This window comes from Coenobita brevimanus, chromosome 15, assembly GCF_032717465.1.
Source record: "Coenobita brevimanus isolate Jiangsu-jjx chromosome 15, ASM3271746v2, whole genome shotgun sequence".
In the NCBI taxonomy this organism is placed as follows: domain Eukaryota; kingdom Metazoa; phylum Arthropoda; class Malacostraca; order Decapoda; family Coenobitidae; genus Coenobita; species Coenobita brevimanus.
This window is the reverse complement of record NC_136968.1, coordinates 14,178,201-14,195,960: the sequence shown is the minus strand read 5'-3', so window position 1 is coordinate 14,195,960 and position 17,760 is coordinate 14,178,201. Positions and strand designations below refer to the sequence as shown.

Genomic DNA, 17,760 nt, shown 5'->3' with positions numbered 1-17,760 from the left:
TATCATTCTACAGACAAAGCAAAAGTGAAATGTCCTCTTTGGCAACTTGTAACAAGGATATGTACTGGTACTTGCTACGACGACTGTGGTTCATGTTCAATACTTGTTAAAGCTATCTCATTCAAAACTGGTGTGGTGGTACTAACAGTTTCTTTTCTTAATGTGTATAGGTCTTGTGAATCAGTAAAATGTTTCTATGATATTAAAATAAGCCATTCTCTGCCCTAGACTTAGACTGAACAAGTGTTCTTTCTCACAACAAACCAACTAACTCTTTCACTTCAGTGATGTTTGTTTATTCTCTTTTTGCTACCAGCATGAGATTTTATTCAGCTTTGGAGACTTTGAACTGGACAGATTAGGTATAACCTTCCATACCCTTTCATTAATGAAAAGTCTCCCGAGTTGAAGAAAACAGTCTCGAGGTCTTAAAAAAAAAAAAAAAAATAAGAAAATAAATAAATAAATCACATGATTCAAGGCAATAATCATCACCCTGCCAAAACTTCTGCACCAACTTAGCTGGTGATGTGGACAGGGAAGATCACACACACCACTTGCTTATCACTGTCATCCTCAAGCAGTATCTTGACATCCAGACTAATCTGAAAAAAGCAAAGAAGTTAGTCATCATTTAACATCCAGAATTTGGTACTATACTGTACATTATTCTTCCTATCCTGTGGCGGGGGGGACACAATCTGGCCACACTATGGGGTGGTACTACTACTCTGCGGCCAGGTTGTGTTAGGAAGAATACTGCCACCGTATTCCCTGCGTGTCGTAAAAGGCGACTAAAAGAGGTGGGGTGAGGGGACCAGGGACCCCCTCCTCTGTTTTTTAGTTCCTAAAAAGAGACAGGCCAGAGGAAGGGATGGGGGATGGAGTTATCCCCGTACCCTGAAGATTGGGTCTATGAATGTGCGTGGATGTAGTACGATTGAGGCTAAAAGGGAGGAGATTGGGAGAATGTTTGTGAGAAGAAAGTTGGATGTGTTAGCTTTGAGTGAAACGAAGATGAAAGGGAAGGGTGAATGGAAGATTGTCAGATGTTGATAGAGGAAGGGCAAGAGAAGGTGTGGCCTTGTTAGTGAGTCCGGAAGTACAGCAGTGTGTGATTGAATGGAAGGAGGTGTCATCGAGACTGATGTGGGTGAACGCGAAATTTGAACGTGAGTTGAGGGTGTTTGTGAGTGCATATGGGCCTGGTAGTGAAAGGGATGAAGAAGAGAGGGAGTCTTTCTGGAATGATGTTGATGAGTGTCTGCAGAGTTTCGGAGTGAATATGAATTTGGTAATGATGGGAGATCTGAATGCTAGAGTGGGAAATGTAGCAGTTGAAGGTGTAGTTGGTATGCATGGTGTGCCTGGAAGAAATGAAAATGGGGAGCGAATGATAGCGATGTGTGTCGAATGAGAGATGGTGATTGGAAATACGCTGTTTGAGAAGAAAGATATTTATAAGTACTGTATACATGGGTGAGACAGGAGGGTGGAAGGGTTGTTGATAGAGCTTTGATGGACTATGTGGTTGTGTCTAGGAATGTAATAGGAGGATTGTTGGATGTGAGAGTTCTGAGAGGGGAGGGTGGAGGTATGTCTGACCACTACCTGGTGGAGGAAAAGTTAAGAGTAGGTAAGAGATGGGTGAGAGCTAGGAGGGGTTAGGTGTGGCAGGGAGGTTTTGAAAGTGAGTGAGTTGGATAAAAGAGAGAAAAAGATAGAGTATCAGGAGAAATTGAAAGATGAGTGGAATTCAGTGAAACATCGGGAAAATGGCAGTGTGGAGGAGGAATGGCAGTTATTTAAGAGTGCTGTGGTGGGGCATGCAGAAGAGGTGTGTGGTGTGAGACGTGTGGGTGGTGGTGTAAGAACAGGAAGTGAATGGTGGTGCGAGGAAGTAAGTATGGCTGTGGCTGAGAAGAGACGTGCATATGAAGTGTGGCTGCAGAGGAAGGATGAGATGTCATATGAGAGGTATAAGGAAAAGAGGAACAGGGCGAGAAGGGCTATGCGTGATGCTAAAGTGGCAGCTGATGAGAGGTGGGGTAGGCAGCTGACAGAGAATTTTCAACAGAATAAGAAAATGTTTTAGGAGGTGAAAAGGGTGTGAAAGGGAGAGTCTGGGAAGGAAGAACGAGTAAAAGCAGAGGATGGAAGGATGTTAACTGAGATGGATGCAGTAAGGAAGAGATGGGCAGAGTATTTTGAAAGATTGTTAAATGTAGAGGAGGAAAGGGTGGCTGAGATTGTCGCAGAGGCCTCAGTATTAACAAGGCATATGGGCCTGATGGGGTCCCTCCTGTTGTTCTCAAGAACTGTGCTTCTGTGTTTACACCCTGCCTAGGCAAACTCTTTCGCCTTTGTCTGTCAACTTGTACCTTTCCTTCTTGCTGGAAGTTTGCTCTCATTCAGCCAGTCCCAAAGATGGGTGACCACTCCCAACCCTCCAACTATCGTCCAATTGCTTTAACGTCCTGTATTTCAAAAGTTTTCAAGTCAATTCTTAATAGAAAAATTTTAAGACATCTTTCCTATCACAAACTTCTTTCCGATCGTCAGTATGGGTTCCGTCAGGGACGCTCCACTGGCGATCTTCTCACCTACCTTTCAGACTCCTGGTCATCCTCCTTTCGGGACTTTGGCGAAAGCTTTGCCATTGCACTTGACATCTCAAAGGCTTTCGATCGAGTCTGGCATAAATCTTTAATTTCCAAACTGCCCTCCTACGGTTTCTATCCTTCTATCTGTGCCTTCATCGCTAGCTTCCTTTCTGGTCGTTCTATAGCCGCTGTTGTAGACGGCCATTGTTGTTCTTCTAGATCTATCAACAGTGGTGTTCCTCAGGGCTCTGTCCTATCACCAACTCACTTCCTTTTATTCATCAATGATCTAAGCTGTACATCTAACCCTATCCACTCATACGCTGATGACTCCACCCTTCACCTTTCCATTCAGTTCCTGCAACGCCCATCTCAACAGTTACTTCAACAAACAAGGGATGAGGCTATGGCACACCTAATGTCTGACTTGGCTCATATCTCTGACTGGGGTAAAAATAATGTGGTTGTCTTTAATGCATCTAAGACTCAGTTCTTACACCTATCAACCCGACAAAACCTTCCACAGGTATACCCACTAATGTTTAATAATATTCAGCTTAATCCTGCATCATCCTTGAACATGCTTGGGGTTTCATTTACTCGGGACTTATCTTGGAAAGATCATATTACATCTCTTGTAAAATCTGCTCCCATGAGATTGGGTGTGCTAAGCCGACTTTGCTCTTTCTTTACCCCTGCACAATTGTTGACTCTATACAGGGGTTTTATCTGCCCCTGTGTGGAGTACAACTCTCATGTGTGGGGAGGCTCCCCACATACAGCTCTTCTCAATAGGGTGGAGTCAAAGGCTTTTCGTCTCATTAACTCTCCTCCTCTTACTGACTCCCTTCAACCCCTGTCTCTTCGCCGCACTGTTGCATCTTTATTTCTTTTCTATCGCTACTTTAATGGTCACTGCTCCTCTGAACTGTCTGCTTGCATTCCTCCACCTCTACGACGGGCACGTAGCACCCGTCTGGCAGCAAACTCTCATCCCTTTTCTGTCCAACTCTCTAATGCAAGAGTTAACCGTTACTCCCAGTCTTTCATTTATGCAACAGGTCAGCTCTGGAACTGTCTCCCTCTGTCTGTATTTCCTGCTGCCTATGATCTCCAGTCTTTCAAACGCAGTGTGTCCAGGCATCTCAAAATGATTGGATCTTGAATTTGGCTCTCTATTGTATTTTGTTTTTCTCTTGGAGGGAACTGTTACTGCGGGCTCATGGCCTTTGGTGCCTTCTTCCTCGCATTATTTAAAAAAAAAAAAAAAATGTGTTGGGAGAGTTGAATGATTCTTTGATCACGAAGGAGGAAGTGGAGAAGGCAGTAAAGGGGATGAAAACAGGGAAAGCTGCAGGTATGGATGGGTGTGCTGTGGAATGCCTGAAAGGTGGTGGTGACTATTGTTGACTGGTTAGTAAGATTGTTGAATGTGTGCTTTGTGAAAGGTATGGTGCCAGTTGACTGGGCAAGTGCTTATGTGGTCCCATTGTATAAAGGCAAGGGTGATAAGTATGAATGTATTAGCTTTAGGGGTATATGTCTGTTGAGTGTTGTAGGTAAGGTGTATGGTAGAGTGTTAATTATGAGAGTTAGAAAGGGTACAGAGGGAGTGATTGGTGATGAGCAGTGTGGCTTTAGGAGAGGGAGGGGATGTGTGGATCAGGTGTTTGCGGTGAGACAAGTGTGTGAAAAGTATTTAGCGAAAGGCAAGGATGTGTTTTGGGCATTTATGGATTTAGAGAAAGCGTATGATAGAACTGATAGGGAGACTTTGTGGACTGTTTTAAGATTGTATGGACTTGATGGTAGGTTACTACAAGGGGTGAAAAGTTTTTATGTAAATAGTAAGGCATGTGTAAGAGTGGGAAATGCTGTGAGTGATTGGTTTCCTGTGAGAGTGGGACTGTGACAGGGATGTGTGATGTCGTCTTGGTTGTTTAATATTTACATGGATGGTGTTGTAAGGGAGGTGAATGCAAGAGTTTTAGGTGGAGGTCTGAGTCTGGTGAATGTTGATGGTGGAGAGTGGAATCTGAAGCAGCTGCTGTTTGCAGATGATACTGCACTGGTGGCTGATTCAGTGGAGAGATTGAGACAGTTGGTAGAGGAGTTTGGAAGGGTGTGTGAAAGGAGGAAATTGAAAGTAAATGAGAATAAGAGTAAAGTGATGAAGTGTACGAGGTTGGTAGATGGTAGGGGGATGAAAATAGTTTTGAATGGCAAGTTGCTTGAGGAGGTAGAATGTTTTAAATATCTAGGGTCACATGTTGCTGTGGATGGAAGAATAGATGCAGAAGTGAAGTTTAGAATAAATGAAGTAGGAAAGGTGACTGGAGGAATGAAAAAAGTGTTTAGATGTCGTTTGCTTAGAATGGATGTAAAGAGAAGGCTGTATGAGGGTGTTGTGGTACCGACTGCATCATATGGGGCTGAAACATGGAATATGGGTGTAGCAGAGATGAAAAGTTTGAATGTAATGGAGATGAGGTGTCTGAGAAGTATGTGTGGAGTGACGCGTATGGATCAGGTGCGGAATGATGAAGTGCGAAGGAGAACTGGAGTTGTTCGGGAGATGGCTGGTAAAGTTGAGCAGAGGGTGTTGCGATGGTTTGGGCATATGGAGAGAATGGATAATGAGCGATTGGTGAAAAAGATAACTAGATCTGATGTGAGAGGTGTAAGGCTGAGATGAAGACCACGAATAGGATGGATGGACAGTGTGAAGAGAGCGCTGGATGCGAGAGGGATGTCTGTTGAGCAAGGAAGAGTGGCTGTGCGTGACAGAAATAAATGGAGAGAAATTGTGAATGAATAAGTGATGACGCAGCCCTGAGGGGATATTCTCCCGCATTTGGTCTGATCAGCTATTTCAGGTCAGGTGCGGGTAAGGGGATGAGTCTGTTATGATGTGGCAGGGGTAAACCAGCTCTGCTGTCGGGCCCTGCTGCGGATGTCACTGATTACATTGCACAGTTGACCCTTGTGCGGTGTGGTGCGGTGAGGATCTGTCCGTTCTCCCCTTTGGGGCTAAGATGCGAATGAATGTGTTTGAATGGATGAGTAAATGGGGAGTGTGTCTTCCTGTCTCGGCTACCTCCCTTTCCTTGGGGGAAGCAGCCTAGGTATATAGATAGACAGATAGATCTTTACACAATTTTATTCAGTTTACGACAGCTTTTACAAACTGGTGGGACTTGATATAACTTCCTAAATGTGAGGTTGCAAGACATAAGGTGTTCTAAAGCCAAATCATAAAATGCCAGATAATGGGTTCAAAGTTCAGCAATATTCTTGCAACTTTAACTTTTTTACTTTTGATAGTGGAACATTCATATATATATATTTTTTTTTCTATGAAAGAGTTTTGAGTGCAGATGGTGATTCTTATAATATTTCTGCCATATCTATGAAATTAATATTTCAATGATTTATTCATCATCTCATCCAATGTTGTTCCATTAGGGGCATAGCAGCCCTGACATTTAACGTGAGTGACCAGCCTAACTCATCCCTGAGTGGTATTGCATGACCAATAAACCTCAACCACCCCTTGGATTAATTAATAATTTTTATTTATTTATTTATTTTTTATTCCACTGAACTTTCAATCTGTTTTCTGGCCAAACTGATTGCTTAAGCAAAAACAACACTGATCAGAACTAAGATAGGTACTATTTAACAATATGAATGTGCTATGGCCTCCCCAAAAGGGTCATACAGGTAGGCATAAAAAATAAATAAATAAATAAAAATAGCTACAATCAATTCAACTCCCAACTTTCCACTCTCTCTCCTCTCATGTCTGTCTGTTTGTCTGTCTGTCTGTCAAGCTCTCTACGTCTGTTTCTTCCTCTGTAAATCTGTATGTATGTACTGCTCTTGTTATCAATGGTGAATAATGGAATAACAGAAAAGTATTTAAAAAATAGTACTGTCATTAATCAGAGTAATGATGGGAAAAAAATCTTAGTACAATCACCCAACACCAGAGATTAGTATCTAAGGGTCTCAGCAGAAGTAATCCAAATGCTGTTGTCCACTGTCAGACCATAGTCGTCAACAAAGGAGGCATAGGTGGAGGGGAGGAAGGCCTGACACTAGTGCCTGATAACATCACATGGAGAGGGATTGTGTCCACATCCATCAGGCACTAGGGTCCCATTGGGTGACTTACAGTGATTCTGCTGGAGAATGGCCATTTTCTTCTTGCCTACCCCATGGATGGATGCGAAGGCAGGGCATCAAGCTTTGATCTCCCGGTGCTCTACTTAACACACAATGTGGGCTGGCCCGAGATATCTCCTCATGTTTGTACTTCCTCGTGGCTGCCTCATCATGTATCAGGCTTAGAAGGTAGGCATTCTGGGCATGTAATTGCCAACTGCCCAGAAACTGGTAAAAATTTCATTTATTGCTTCACTGCCTATATTCTCAAAGCAGCCATCACAGCATGGGGGACCAATTTCGCATGCTTCCATGACTTTTTTTGTCACAACTAACATATTTCTGCCCTGTTTTAAGCTTCTGCTTGGCCACCCCTTCCATTCTCTGATGATGATGATCTCAGTTTTACCATCATTCAGCTTAAGTTTCCTCTTAGCCATCCAAATCTTAATATCAGACATTAGAGATACAAGCTTTGTCTTAGTAACGCTGATATCTGACATCTTAACATAGAGCTGGGTATCGTCAGCATAAAAATGATAGGACACATCATGAGCATCAAGATAATAAACTACTTGTGTAGATAGTATATAGAATTGGAACCAAAACTGATCCTTGAGGGACTCCGTATAGAAGGGGAGCAGAATCAGAGCTGGTGAAATCAACAACCACTCTCCGAGATCTGTCTGACAGTTATGACTTAAGGAGCAAAAAAGCACTATCACGAACGCCATAAAAATACAGATCATGCAACAATAGTTTATGATCTACTGTATCAAAAGCTGCACACAGATCCAACAGAACTAGGAGAGAGGACATCCCACTACAAGTGATTGCCACCAGGTCACTATGAATCCTTGTTAGTGCAGTTTCGGCTAAATGGTATTTTCTGTATGCTGACTGAACAACAGGAACAACTCTGCTGTGTTCCAGCAGTGGTAAGAGTTGATCGAGTATGGCATGCTCAATAATCTTCGATAAGAAAGACAGGTTAGAGACAGGACGATAATCTGTCATGTTCTTGACATCAAGGCCAGGTTTCTTAATTAGGGGCCTAAGCAAACCACGTTTCTCAGACTGCACAAAATTACTTTCTAAGAATTATGTTGCAAATAAATTCTGCAGCATGTTCATACACATCAGGCAGTTGTGACATGTTATACGGATCGAGTGGACAAAATGTTTTATTAAGTTCTTTGATGTAACATTTGACTCTGTTTACATTCAGCAGATGAAATGCTGAAAGCAAATGATCCCCAGTGCACCGTGGCTGGAAGTCAACTGAATACGCTTCACTAGGAAAACTGTTGTCTATATCACTTCTTATGTGAGATATCTTAGTTGTAAAAAATGAAGCAAAATCAGAAGCCAACTGGGCACCAGATACAGAAGTTGGTTTAACAATTACATTCCTCCGACCAAAAAAATTATTCACAACTGCAGACAGTTTTTTTCTATCACCACCATATGAATAAACTTTATTTTGATAATTCCTAGCCTTTTCAGCTTTTACAGTGTGAACGACTGCTCTTGTTGCGAAAACATAACGCAAACGAGTTAATTCGGTCTGCTGCAAGTGCCACTCATGTTCTGCCTTTCTACGCTGTCTACGCAAAGAATTAATGGATGGACCATACCACGGAGAATTATCATGTACAATGACTGTTTTTTACTACCTCGAGACAATAATGGTCAAAAATTGACCTGAGCTCATTATTATAAATATCGACCAATTCATCAGAATAATGATTTGAAGAACAAGTGTAGTTTAAACAATGATCAATTTCAAGACACATCAACTGGGAGTCAACATTCCTGTAATTTCTGAACCTGATGACTTTTATATATGAAGGGGATTTTGGGACATCAAAACTAAGAGTAACTTGGGTCTGGTTAGTACTTGGATGGGTGACCGCCTGGGAACACCAGATGCTGTTGGCATCCCTACGTGTCAAGTGGGGTTGGTGGAGGATTAGTGCCCCTCCCTGTAAAACAATTGACTCTAAGCCCTTGGTCACCCCGTTTGGGATACATGGCGTCTGGCAATGGATGGATGGAAAACTAAGAGTGATCAGAACATGATCAGAGATCAGGGGGTCAAGTGAGTCAACCCCCACATCTGACATGTGCCTGCAACTAACAGGGGACAAGAAAATGTTCTCATCCACGGCCACATGATAAAGTGTTGGTGAAAACAGTGTTATCCAACAAAAAAGCATTTTCCGGCTAGTGGTCCAAGAACTCCATCCGTCGTGCAGGGCCTTGAATGACTTCACTACTATTCTTCTCAACTTGGCTCAGTTTTCTTCCATTTGCAACTTACATGACAGATCAATGGCAGAAAATACAATATAAGGTCTGTCTGAAAAGAAATCAAACTTTTTAAATAGCGCACCAACTAGCCAGTGTAGCGTGATCGTGATGGGAGCGCTATGTAACAGGAACTCTGAGCTTTAGTCTAACACTAACTGCATCACTCCACGTCACTTAGTCAACAAGGTACACACACTTGAACGTGTGCTTAGTGCACTATGCAAATTTTCTTCTATATCTTGTACCATCTTAAATCAGTGACCTTTCAATGTGGATTAAAAAAAAAAAAAAAAAAAAACGGCTAAATCCAAACAGCAGAGGAGCTGGGGGCCAACAGTCACTTCATGCTCCACCAAAAAGTCACAGATAAGGAGCAATGCATGAGCAGGCACATTGCCATGATGCAGTGTCCAGATTTTTTGTCCACACTTCAGGGCTCTTCCTTTGCACTGCCTCCTTCAAACGTTTCACGATGTCCAAGTAAAACTCTTTACTGACTGCCTGATCATGTGAAACAAATATGTGATGAATGATGTCCTTCAAAAAAAAAAAAAAAAAAAAAAAAAAAATAAAAAATCAAGATCACCTTCACTAGGGGCAAATCTGAATTTTTTGTTTTTGGTCACAGTGACAATGTTCCAACCCATTGCAACATTGTTGTTTCAACATCTCTTGTTACTTCCCCCACTCTGCCCTTCAAACTACCCACATTCAATGATGCCACTCTGAATCCCTTGGGTGATTTTATTTCCTCAGCCTTGCTTTTATTGCTTTTTCTCATTTTTTGTCCCTCTGCACTATGTGATCTCTGTATGTGTCATGTGTTAGCAGAGTAATGCTGTATGGTTGTGAGACCTGGGCAGTAAAGGGAGAGGATATTCGTAGGCTCAAACATACAGAAATGAAAATGATTAGGTGGATGTGTCATGCAACCGTGAATGTAGGGCCTGGGGGGAATGGGGTTTAAACAATTGAAGAGTTGTGTGGAAGGATAAAATTGGAATGTATTGATGTTGTGATGAGGAGGGGTAGACTGAGATCATTTGGGCATGTGGACAGGATAGAGGATGACAATTGCGGAAAGTGAGAAGTGTAAACGTAAGGGGTAGCATTGCGAGACGTAACCTGGGTTGCGATCATAAAGCGTGACCTCAGGGATAAGGGTTTAAATAGGGGGTCTGCCAGAGACTGACCAGAGTGGAGAGCCGCCATTAGGTGACTAATACCAATGCATTTAAACATGCTCATGCCTTTATAAATGATACAAGACAGACCACAGGCCCAACCCATCAGCACAGCCCCAAGACTAGGCATGGGCACTAGGGTCCTTAACTCACCAGCTGTGGCAAGAGGCTGTGACAGTGGCCTCAGGGAACCCTGCCAGGATAGCTATAAGGACACCCTCCAAGCTTGCCCTGGCAGCCTTGACACTTTAAATGTCCCACAATTAGACACCCTGTAATAAAACAGCCCCCTGGGTTACTACTCCTAGGTTCTGACCTCATTCTGCTGGGCACGAGCGGCACCCTGGGAACCATAATGCCCTGTACCCTCTGGCACAGATCCAGGCCCTATCCCATTCTGGTCCTCAAAACTACACTGGTGGAGCCCGTGCCACGACTCCCCTCAAGTCAGCCACTAGGTAGCAGGGGTTAAGTTTTCTGGCCACATGCCCTTGCAGTTATCAATCCCTGTGGCATAGTTGGGTATGTTGTGTGGTATGTAAAGTGCATATAGACAAGTGCATGAGATGGTTTGAGAAAAGTATTTGGGAGAGTATGCTGGCCTACGCTCAGTGTTAGTGTCACACTAAAAGGTCAGCAGAAGGAGGATGGCCAGGATATCCTGATGGCTAGTGAAACAGGAGCTCCAGCTCTCCCTATCAATAGCATTCCCATCCTCCTCAGGAGTACTGAATTGATTGGCTGGTGATACAGCCTACTCTGTTATATACTGTAATTACAAGGATGTTGTAGGTCAGCCTCCCTATTAACCCCTTAACCACGGGGCGTCACTTTCGTGATGCTTGGGAGCAAGGGATCATACCGCGGGGCGTCGCTTTTGTGATTCTGTGTTATTTTGAATTCACCCGGGCTTCCAAGCGGGGGCTTGTATCATCTATCAGTACTGCCAATGTCCAACACTAGTCAGCACTCCTAATCTCATCTGTACTCCCATCCATTGTTGACAATTTAGCCATTTCTCCCCGTTCTTGACTCCCCTCCCTACCCCCCCTTCATTACCCTATCCTCTCGCCTGCCCGGCCGTGCTACGCTAAGTAAATCTTCCCTGGAATTTTTCACTGATTTCATCCATTGAAATAAGCCCTATGTCCTATTCTTATACCAAATAATATATACAAGAAAGAAATAAGGTAAGTGAGAGTGCCATACACCTGGAATTGGCTAATCATCACCTGACAACACCTCACGTGCACTCGTTCACTAATTTTCGCTGTTTTTTTCCCCTTGAAATATGCCGTATAATCTATTTTCATAATAAATATACATGTAAGGAGGGAAGGGAGAAGCCTAAGTGATATTTACATTCACCTGGAACTACCTAATTTATAATGTATTGTCTAGATTTCCTGCCAATCATATCAGTGCTAGACAAAGCTGTTTCAAGATATAACATTGGTAGCCCTGAATATATATCTCCTAAGTAGGCCTCTAATCTATTTTCGTAATAAATATACATGTAAGGAGGGAAGGGAGAAGCCTAAGTGATATTTACATTCACCTGGAACTACCCAATTTATAATGTATTGTCTAGATTTCCTGCCAATCATATCAGTGCTAGACTTAGCTGTTTCAAGAACCAATATTGGTAACTCTGAATAACCCCTAAAGCAGGCCTCCACGCTGGCCCTCCGTTATCAGTTTACTCTCATCTTCCGAAGCGAGAGTACGTATGTTTCTTCTTGCTGACTTCAAGGCCTTTTTTCACCCCCATGCAAATGGCCCTGTGACCTTTACCCCCTACTAAACCTCGTGTGGAAAGAGGTAAAGGGCTGACAATTGATAAAAGAGTGACTACGATCTTTCTATTGAGTAAAACAGTGCAAGTGGAATTGTAAATAATGTGTAAACAGCAAGTGAAAGTAATGAATGTAAATATACGTGAACAATGGAAAATAGTTTTATAAGTTATTTCAAGTGACAGCGCACAACACAGTGTAAATAAAATAGAAATGTAAATAAATAAAATAAAATAGAGAACGTAAATAGAAATGTAAATGAGTAGTATTATAAGAATACGAGTATATACCCTAGGAGTAATGAAAGTGAAAGTTTCACTCTAGCATGTCTGAATGCTATGAGTCATGAGAGAGAAGATGAAAGTGACATTCACTCTCAATGCCAGTATACAGGACGAGAAAGTGAATGCTACGTATTTTACTGAAAGAAATTGAATCCCTACAGTGACAATAAACTAATACTACTGAAGGAAACTTATGGATAAAGACTGTAGATATATATAAGTGTTATATAGTAATAGAAATATAAAGTGTGAGGGGTTTTATGAATAATAAATGACAGAGTAACAAAAGCGAACTAGTGCCAGTGCGACGATCAGACGCGCTCATAATTTCCATTGCTTTCACAGTGTTTTTTTTTTTGAGTATGGATCCCAAACTACTTGAAAATTGTAGAATAGTGTTTATAGTGTTTGTATCTGGCTGTGGTAATCATATTACGGGTTGTCGGGAAGTGTAAAGTGGAGACTTCGTTACCCTACTTCAGAGGTCTCCACAAGTCCTACGGTAACAGACGAAGGCTCAACAATCATTCCATGAGAAAGCTGAAGGTATGTGCCATAAGCATATGTAATTTTATTATTCTAGGACTAATAACTGATTTTTGGCAAATATTTTTTGAGAGTCTGTCGGAGCCCAAATAACCCCGCGGCACACGCAAGTCATTGGTAAACAAGCCCGCGGTGTAGGGGTTAATAAAATCACTGGAAGGAATTTAGTTTCAAAGTATAAGCAAGCTGTGGACATGAACTGGTGCAGTTGGCGATGAAACATAGACGGTTCGTTCTGTGTGGTCTAGATGATATGGTAGTGGTTGTTAGAATGGATGGATGCTAGGTGAACTCAATCATCCCTATGGATATCTCTGATGGATGGATATTCAAGGAGGGTGTTTACAGTGTCCTAACTGAGGTGTTGTACTGCCCTGTAACTGAAATGAGTACAAGAAGAGTGTGTAAATAAGTCTTCAATGCTAGTGAATGCCTAGAGGTGGGGTGCTGTTGCACAGGGTCTGGAAATGTTTGTGTGATAACTGTTTAATGTGTCCAGTTGTGCTGCTTAGTTATCATATAATGGCAGGGGTGTTGTGTGTTATCCCACACTGCCATGCAGAATTTTGTGTCCCTCATATTCTCTAACAGGAAATTAAAATATGAGCTGTGGGAGCGTACTGGTGCAGCCTGTGATTATACACTGGAGATTTGTTGTCTGCAAGGTGTTGCAGAGCGTGTTAGAATGGAGGGGGGCCCATGCTGAGGAGGTACTGTATGGTATGGGAGTTCAATGATATGGTGTCCACCAAGCAAGGAGAGTGTTTCTTTTTGTTGATCAGTGTATCCCTGTAAGTGATTCTGGGGTGCATTGTATCTTGAGGATTTGTATGCAGTCCTTAAAGGTTAATCTAGCATCACACATCACTGAGGATCTGTGTGTGTGTGTGTGTGTGTGTGTGATACTAGTATGTTGCTAAGTATAGTGTTATGGGTGTACTTGTGTGTATGTTCACTGGTGATGAGTGTGGTGGTAGGTTTGGGTGGAGTGACTGTCAGCATGTTTTCCTTGATTCATGCTTGAAATGTCTATCTATCTATCTATTGCCAGACGCCATAATCCCGTAAGGGGTGGCCATTTGACTTCGGGGAGGGGCACTAACCCTCCACCAACCCACTTGCTGACATGTAGAGAGCATGTATGGTTTGGTTATATGGTTAAATGTGCTGAGGTAATATTGTGGCAGTATACAGGTTGTGCCTGCAAAGTGAAGGGTGGTTGTTATGGTAATATCACCTGCATACAAGGCAATGTTTGTGGGTGGTTGGGGCGTGGGGATGCCATGCATGTACTGACTGAAGAGTATATACTGTAGTGTGGTAGGTAAATGAAAGAAGCCACATGGTTAACAAAGCCCTTTGGCACTCAGCTGGGGAAGTTTTATGTTCCTGATGACTTGTCCTGGAGTGCAAGATGTGCTTGTCTGCCGGATAAGTAGTTGGCAAGCCAGTGTTTGTTGGCATTATCCACATTTGTGCTGTAAATTTTGGTGATTACTTTGTAACGGGGATGACATCAAAGGATTTACTAATGTTTTTCATTGTAAGAAGTGTATAGTGCAGGTCTCACCAAGTCATTCATTCATTCATCCATTGCCAGACGCCATGTATCCCACACGGGGTGGCCAAGGGCTTAGAGTTAATTGTTTTACAGGGAGGGGCACTAATCCTCCACCAACCCCACTTGACACGTAGGGATGCCAACAATGCCATTAAATGCATGATGTGTGACTCTGATTATTGGCAGTAAGGTGATTGTGGAGTGCAGTTCTCTAAAGCAATGTTGTGAGGAAGCAAGGGGGACATGAACTATCAAGCATTCAGTTATCCTGGATGGTGTACTTTGAAGCTTTAAGAGTCCATAAAAAAGAAGGGTGTTACCTGTCTCTGTCTGGTTTAACTTTTGTGACTACTGTTTCAAGTTTCCAAATGTTGGAAATCCATCCACTCACTTGATCTAGTGCTGCTTTGGGTGTCTGCCCTTTCCTTTCTTCTTTCCTGTTTCTTCAGTCTTTCTTTCCTTCATTCTTTCCTCTTTCTTCGCCCTACATGTGAGTTTACGTTCCCTCTTCTGTCTTTCTTTCCCTCTTTCTTTCCTTCCTCCTCTTCCTTCTGCCTGTGGGTGGCTACACAGAGTGACTAGCCAAATGGTTACCTGTACACCAGAAAACCATTTACTACGCTGGGTGGTATCCATATAACCAACTTATGGCGCCAGGTGGTTTGGTGCACAATTAAGGTGCTCCAATTGGATTGAGCCCGTGTAAGTTTATATCCAAGGAGTGGTTGGGGTTTGATGCTCCTGTAATGCCACTCAGGGATGAGTGAGGCTGGTCACTCTCATCTTAAATGTCAGGACCAACTTGACTAGCCCTGGGTTCCTACACTCCTTGAGGAGCGACATAAGATTGGATGATGGATGGATGGATGGAAAGGAATGCTGTAATGTGATGACAAATAGTTGCTGATGTTTGTGGGCTTGTATGCTGTGTGGTCCTAAATGTTTCAGATGTACAGTAAGTTGCTGAAATCATTCAGCCATGTGTGTTTTGAGTTTCCTGTTTTCTTGATGAGGCTGCGTGTCTGTTCTGGAATAAACAGGGTCATGCTGTGGTCGTGTGGAAAGGACTCCCTATGTAGAATGGACTCTTCCTGACAGTGTGAGTTGGTGTAAGGTGCTTTCTGTCTGCATGTTAGTCCAAGGGTTTGGTCTGCTTGTTTTTTTAGTATGAAGGAATGTGTTAGGTGTTGGAGATAATGGCAGTATGAGACCTGTAGGTGTTTGTTTATGATTTAGTGCTAGTGTGAACTCTCATCTTAAATGTCTGGACCAACCTGCCTAGCCCTAGGTTCCTACACTCCTCATGGGAAGACACAGGATTGGATGATGGATGGATGGATGGATGTGATGTGTTCTGTATACCTGACAGGTGTCTGTGGAGTGGCCAAGTTTTCTTACCAGGTTTTCCGCTATGTTTTGTTATTGCCCGTCTTTAGCAAGGCATGTGTGTGTGTGTTTCTTACCTAATTCCTAATTGTTCTTACCTAATTGTATCTTTACAGGAATGAGTCAAGCTTGTACTGTCCTGTGTACTGAACCATTTTTATCATACATATCCTTGAATTTATGAATAGTTTTGGCACACACTACTTCATTCAGTAGTGCATTCCACTGATCAATTGCCCTATCTTGGAAACTGATTTCCTTACATCTTTATCACCTCTCTTTTTATGCAGTTTTTTGCAATGTCCTCTTGCTGATGCTTCACCATATGATATATAATCATTTATGTCTATTTTCACTTTCCATGAGATGCACTTATATAGCATAATCATGTCTCCCCTTCTCCTTCTCTCCTGCAGCGTTGGTAGATTCAGTCTTTCCAGTCTTTCTCCATAGCTTAGATCCTTTAAGCTTGGTACCCTTCTTGTGGCGGCCCTTTGTACTTTTTCAATCTTATCTATGTGTTTTTTGACATGAGGATTCCAGACTACTGATGCATACTCCAAGGTTGGTCTGATGAATGATGTTGTTATCTTCCTCAGCATACCTTCATTTATATATGTGAATGCTATTCTCATATTAGCAAGCTAGCCTCGAACATGTTCTCACCAAATGCGCTCCCAATTATATGCGGTAAGTGCTGGGATATGTATAAGACAAAGTCAGATCAAAGAACCATTACCAAAACTATAAATTTACGCAACAGAGGCCTTTGAAAGGCCAAATCCTCGAACATCAGCACAGTGCGCACGGTTTGCTTTGATCACATGATTCGCTGTACTGCTTTTCCACAGTACTGTATTTGTAAGTTAAATATATTCATTACTGTTCTGGTAAGTTTATGTGCAAATTAAAGTACCATTAAATAATGCTAAAGCAAGAAATGAAGTCTTATAACCAGTTTACCTGATAGGCATCAGAATATTGCCTTTTTTATTTGTTTATTAAAGATTTGTTGTACTGCTTTTCCACAGTACTGTATTTGTAAGTTAAATATTTACTGTTCTGGTATGTACTTGTAAGTTAAAGGACTTAAATAGTGTTACAGCATTAAATAAAGCCATGTAACCAGTTAGCCTGATTTATATGATTATCCATGATTGGCTGGTTCCGACACAATTCGCCGTCAAGTAAATTCTCCATCAAACAATTCCCCGTCCAAACATGGACGATTCCCCATGAGGACAATTCGCACCCTGGACGATTCCCGTCATTCTACAGAATAATTAACTTGTTTCTTCCTCGCTGTAGCGGCTTTCGAATTATATTCTAGCGTCACCCATAGATGTCTTCATTAATGACGGTGAATTGTCTTGTTATTGTTGTGACGGCAAATTGTCCTGAAACTAATCAGTGTCGGAATGTTGCCTTGTGTTTACGTATTTGTAAGTTCAAATTTTTGCTGGGCAGTACTGTATTTGTATGCTATAACATTAAATAAACCTTCTAACCTCTTAAAGTGCTTCACACTGATTACCAATGGCAGATAACAGCAAAATGCCACATTTAGGGGGTCTAGGAAGCAAAATAAGGAGTTGTTAAAACTTATGCGGTTTCGCGTGGAACGTGCCATGGTTGGAACAAAACCCACGTGTTCATGGCGAGCTTGCTGTACAAGTTTCGTACCTTCTCACTGATGTTATCACCTGCAGACAATCTGTTATTGATAATTACTCCTACGTCCTTCTCCTTTTCTGATATGTGTAGGGTTGATCTTCCTAACCTATAATCCCAATCTGGTCTTTTCTCACTTTTACCAAATTTAATTCTTTCTATCTATTGCCAGACACCTCATATCCCATTCAGGGTGGCCACAAACAAATCGCCTCCACGTCACTCTGTCCCCCGCCATTTCACTGCCCT

General features: G+C 42.2%; 1 protein-coding gene across 1 annotated transcript in view; it reads right to left on the bottom strand.

Moving 5' to 3' along the window:
* Nucleotides 1–492: 492 nt before the first annotated feature.
* Nucleotides 493–17,760, bottom strand: part of LOC145390617 (ecdysteroid-regulated 16 kDa protein-like) — a 102,130-nt gene continuing 84,862 nt past the window's right edge. Inside the window, exon 4 of the mRNA XM_080265415.1 lies at nucleotides 493–605. Within this exon, the coding sequence (XP_080121541.1) occupies nucleotides 519–605 (87 nt within the window). The 3' untranslated portion in view covers nucleotides 493–518. The remainder of the gene's footprint in view (nucleotides 606–17,760) is intronic.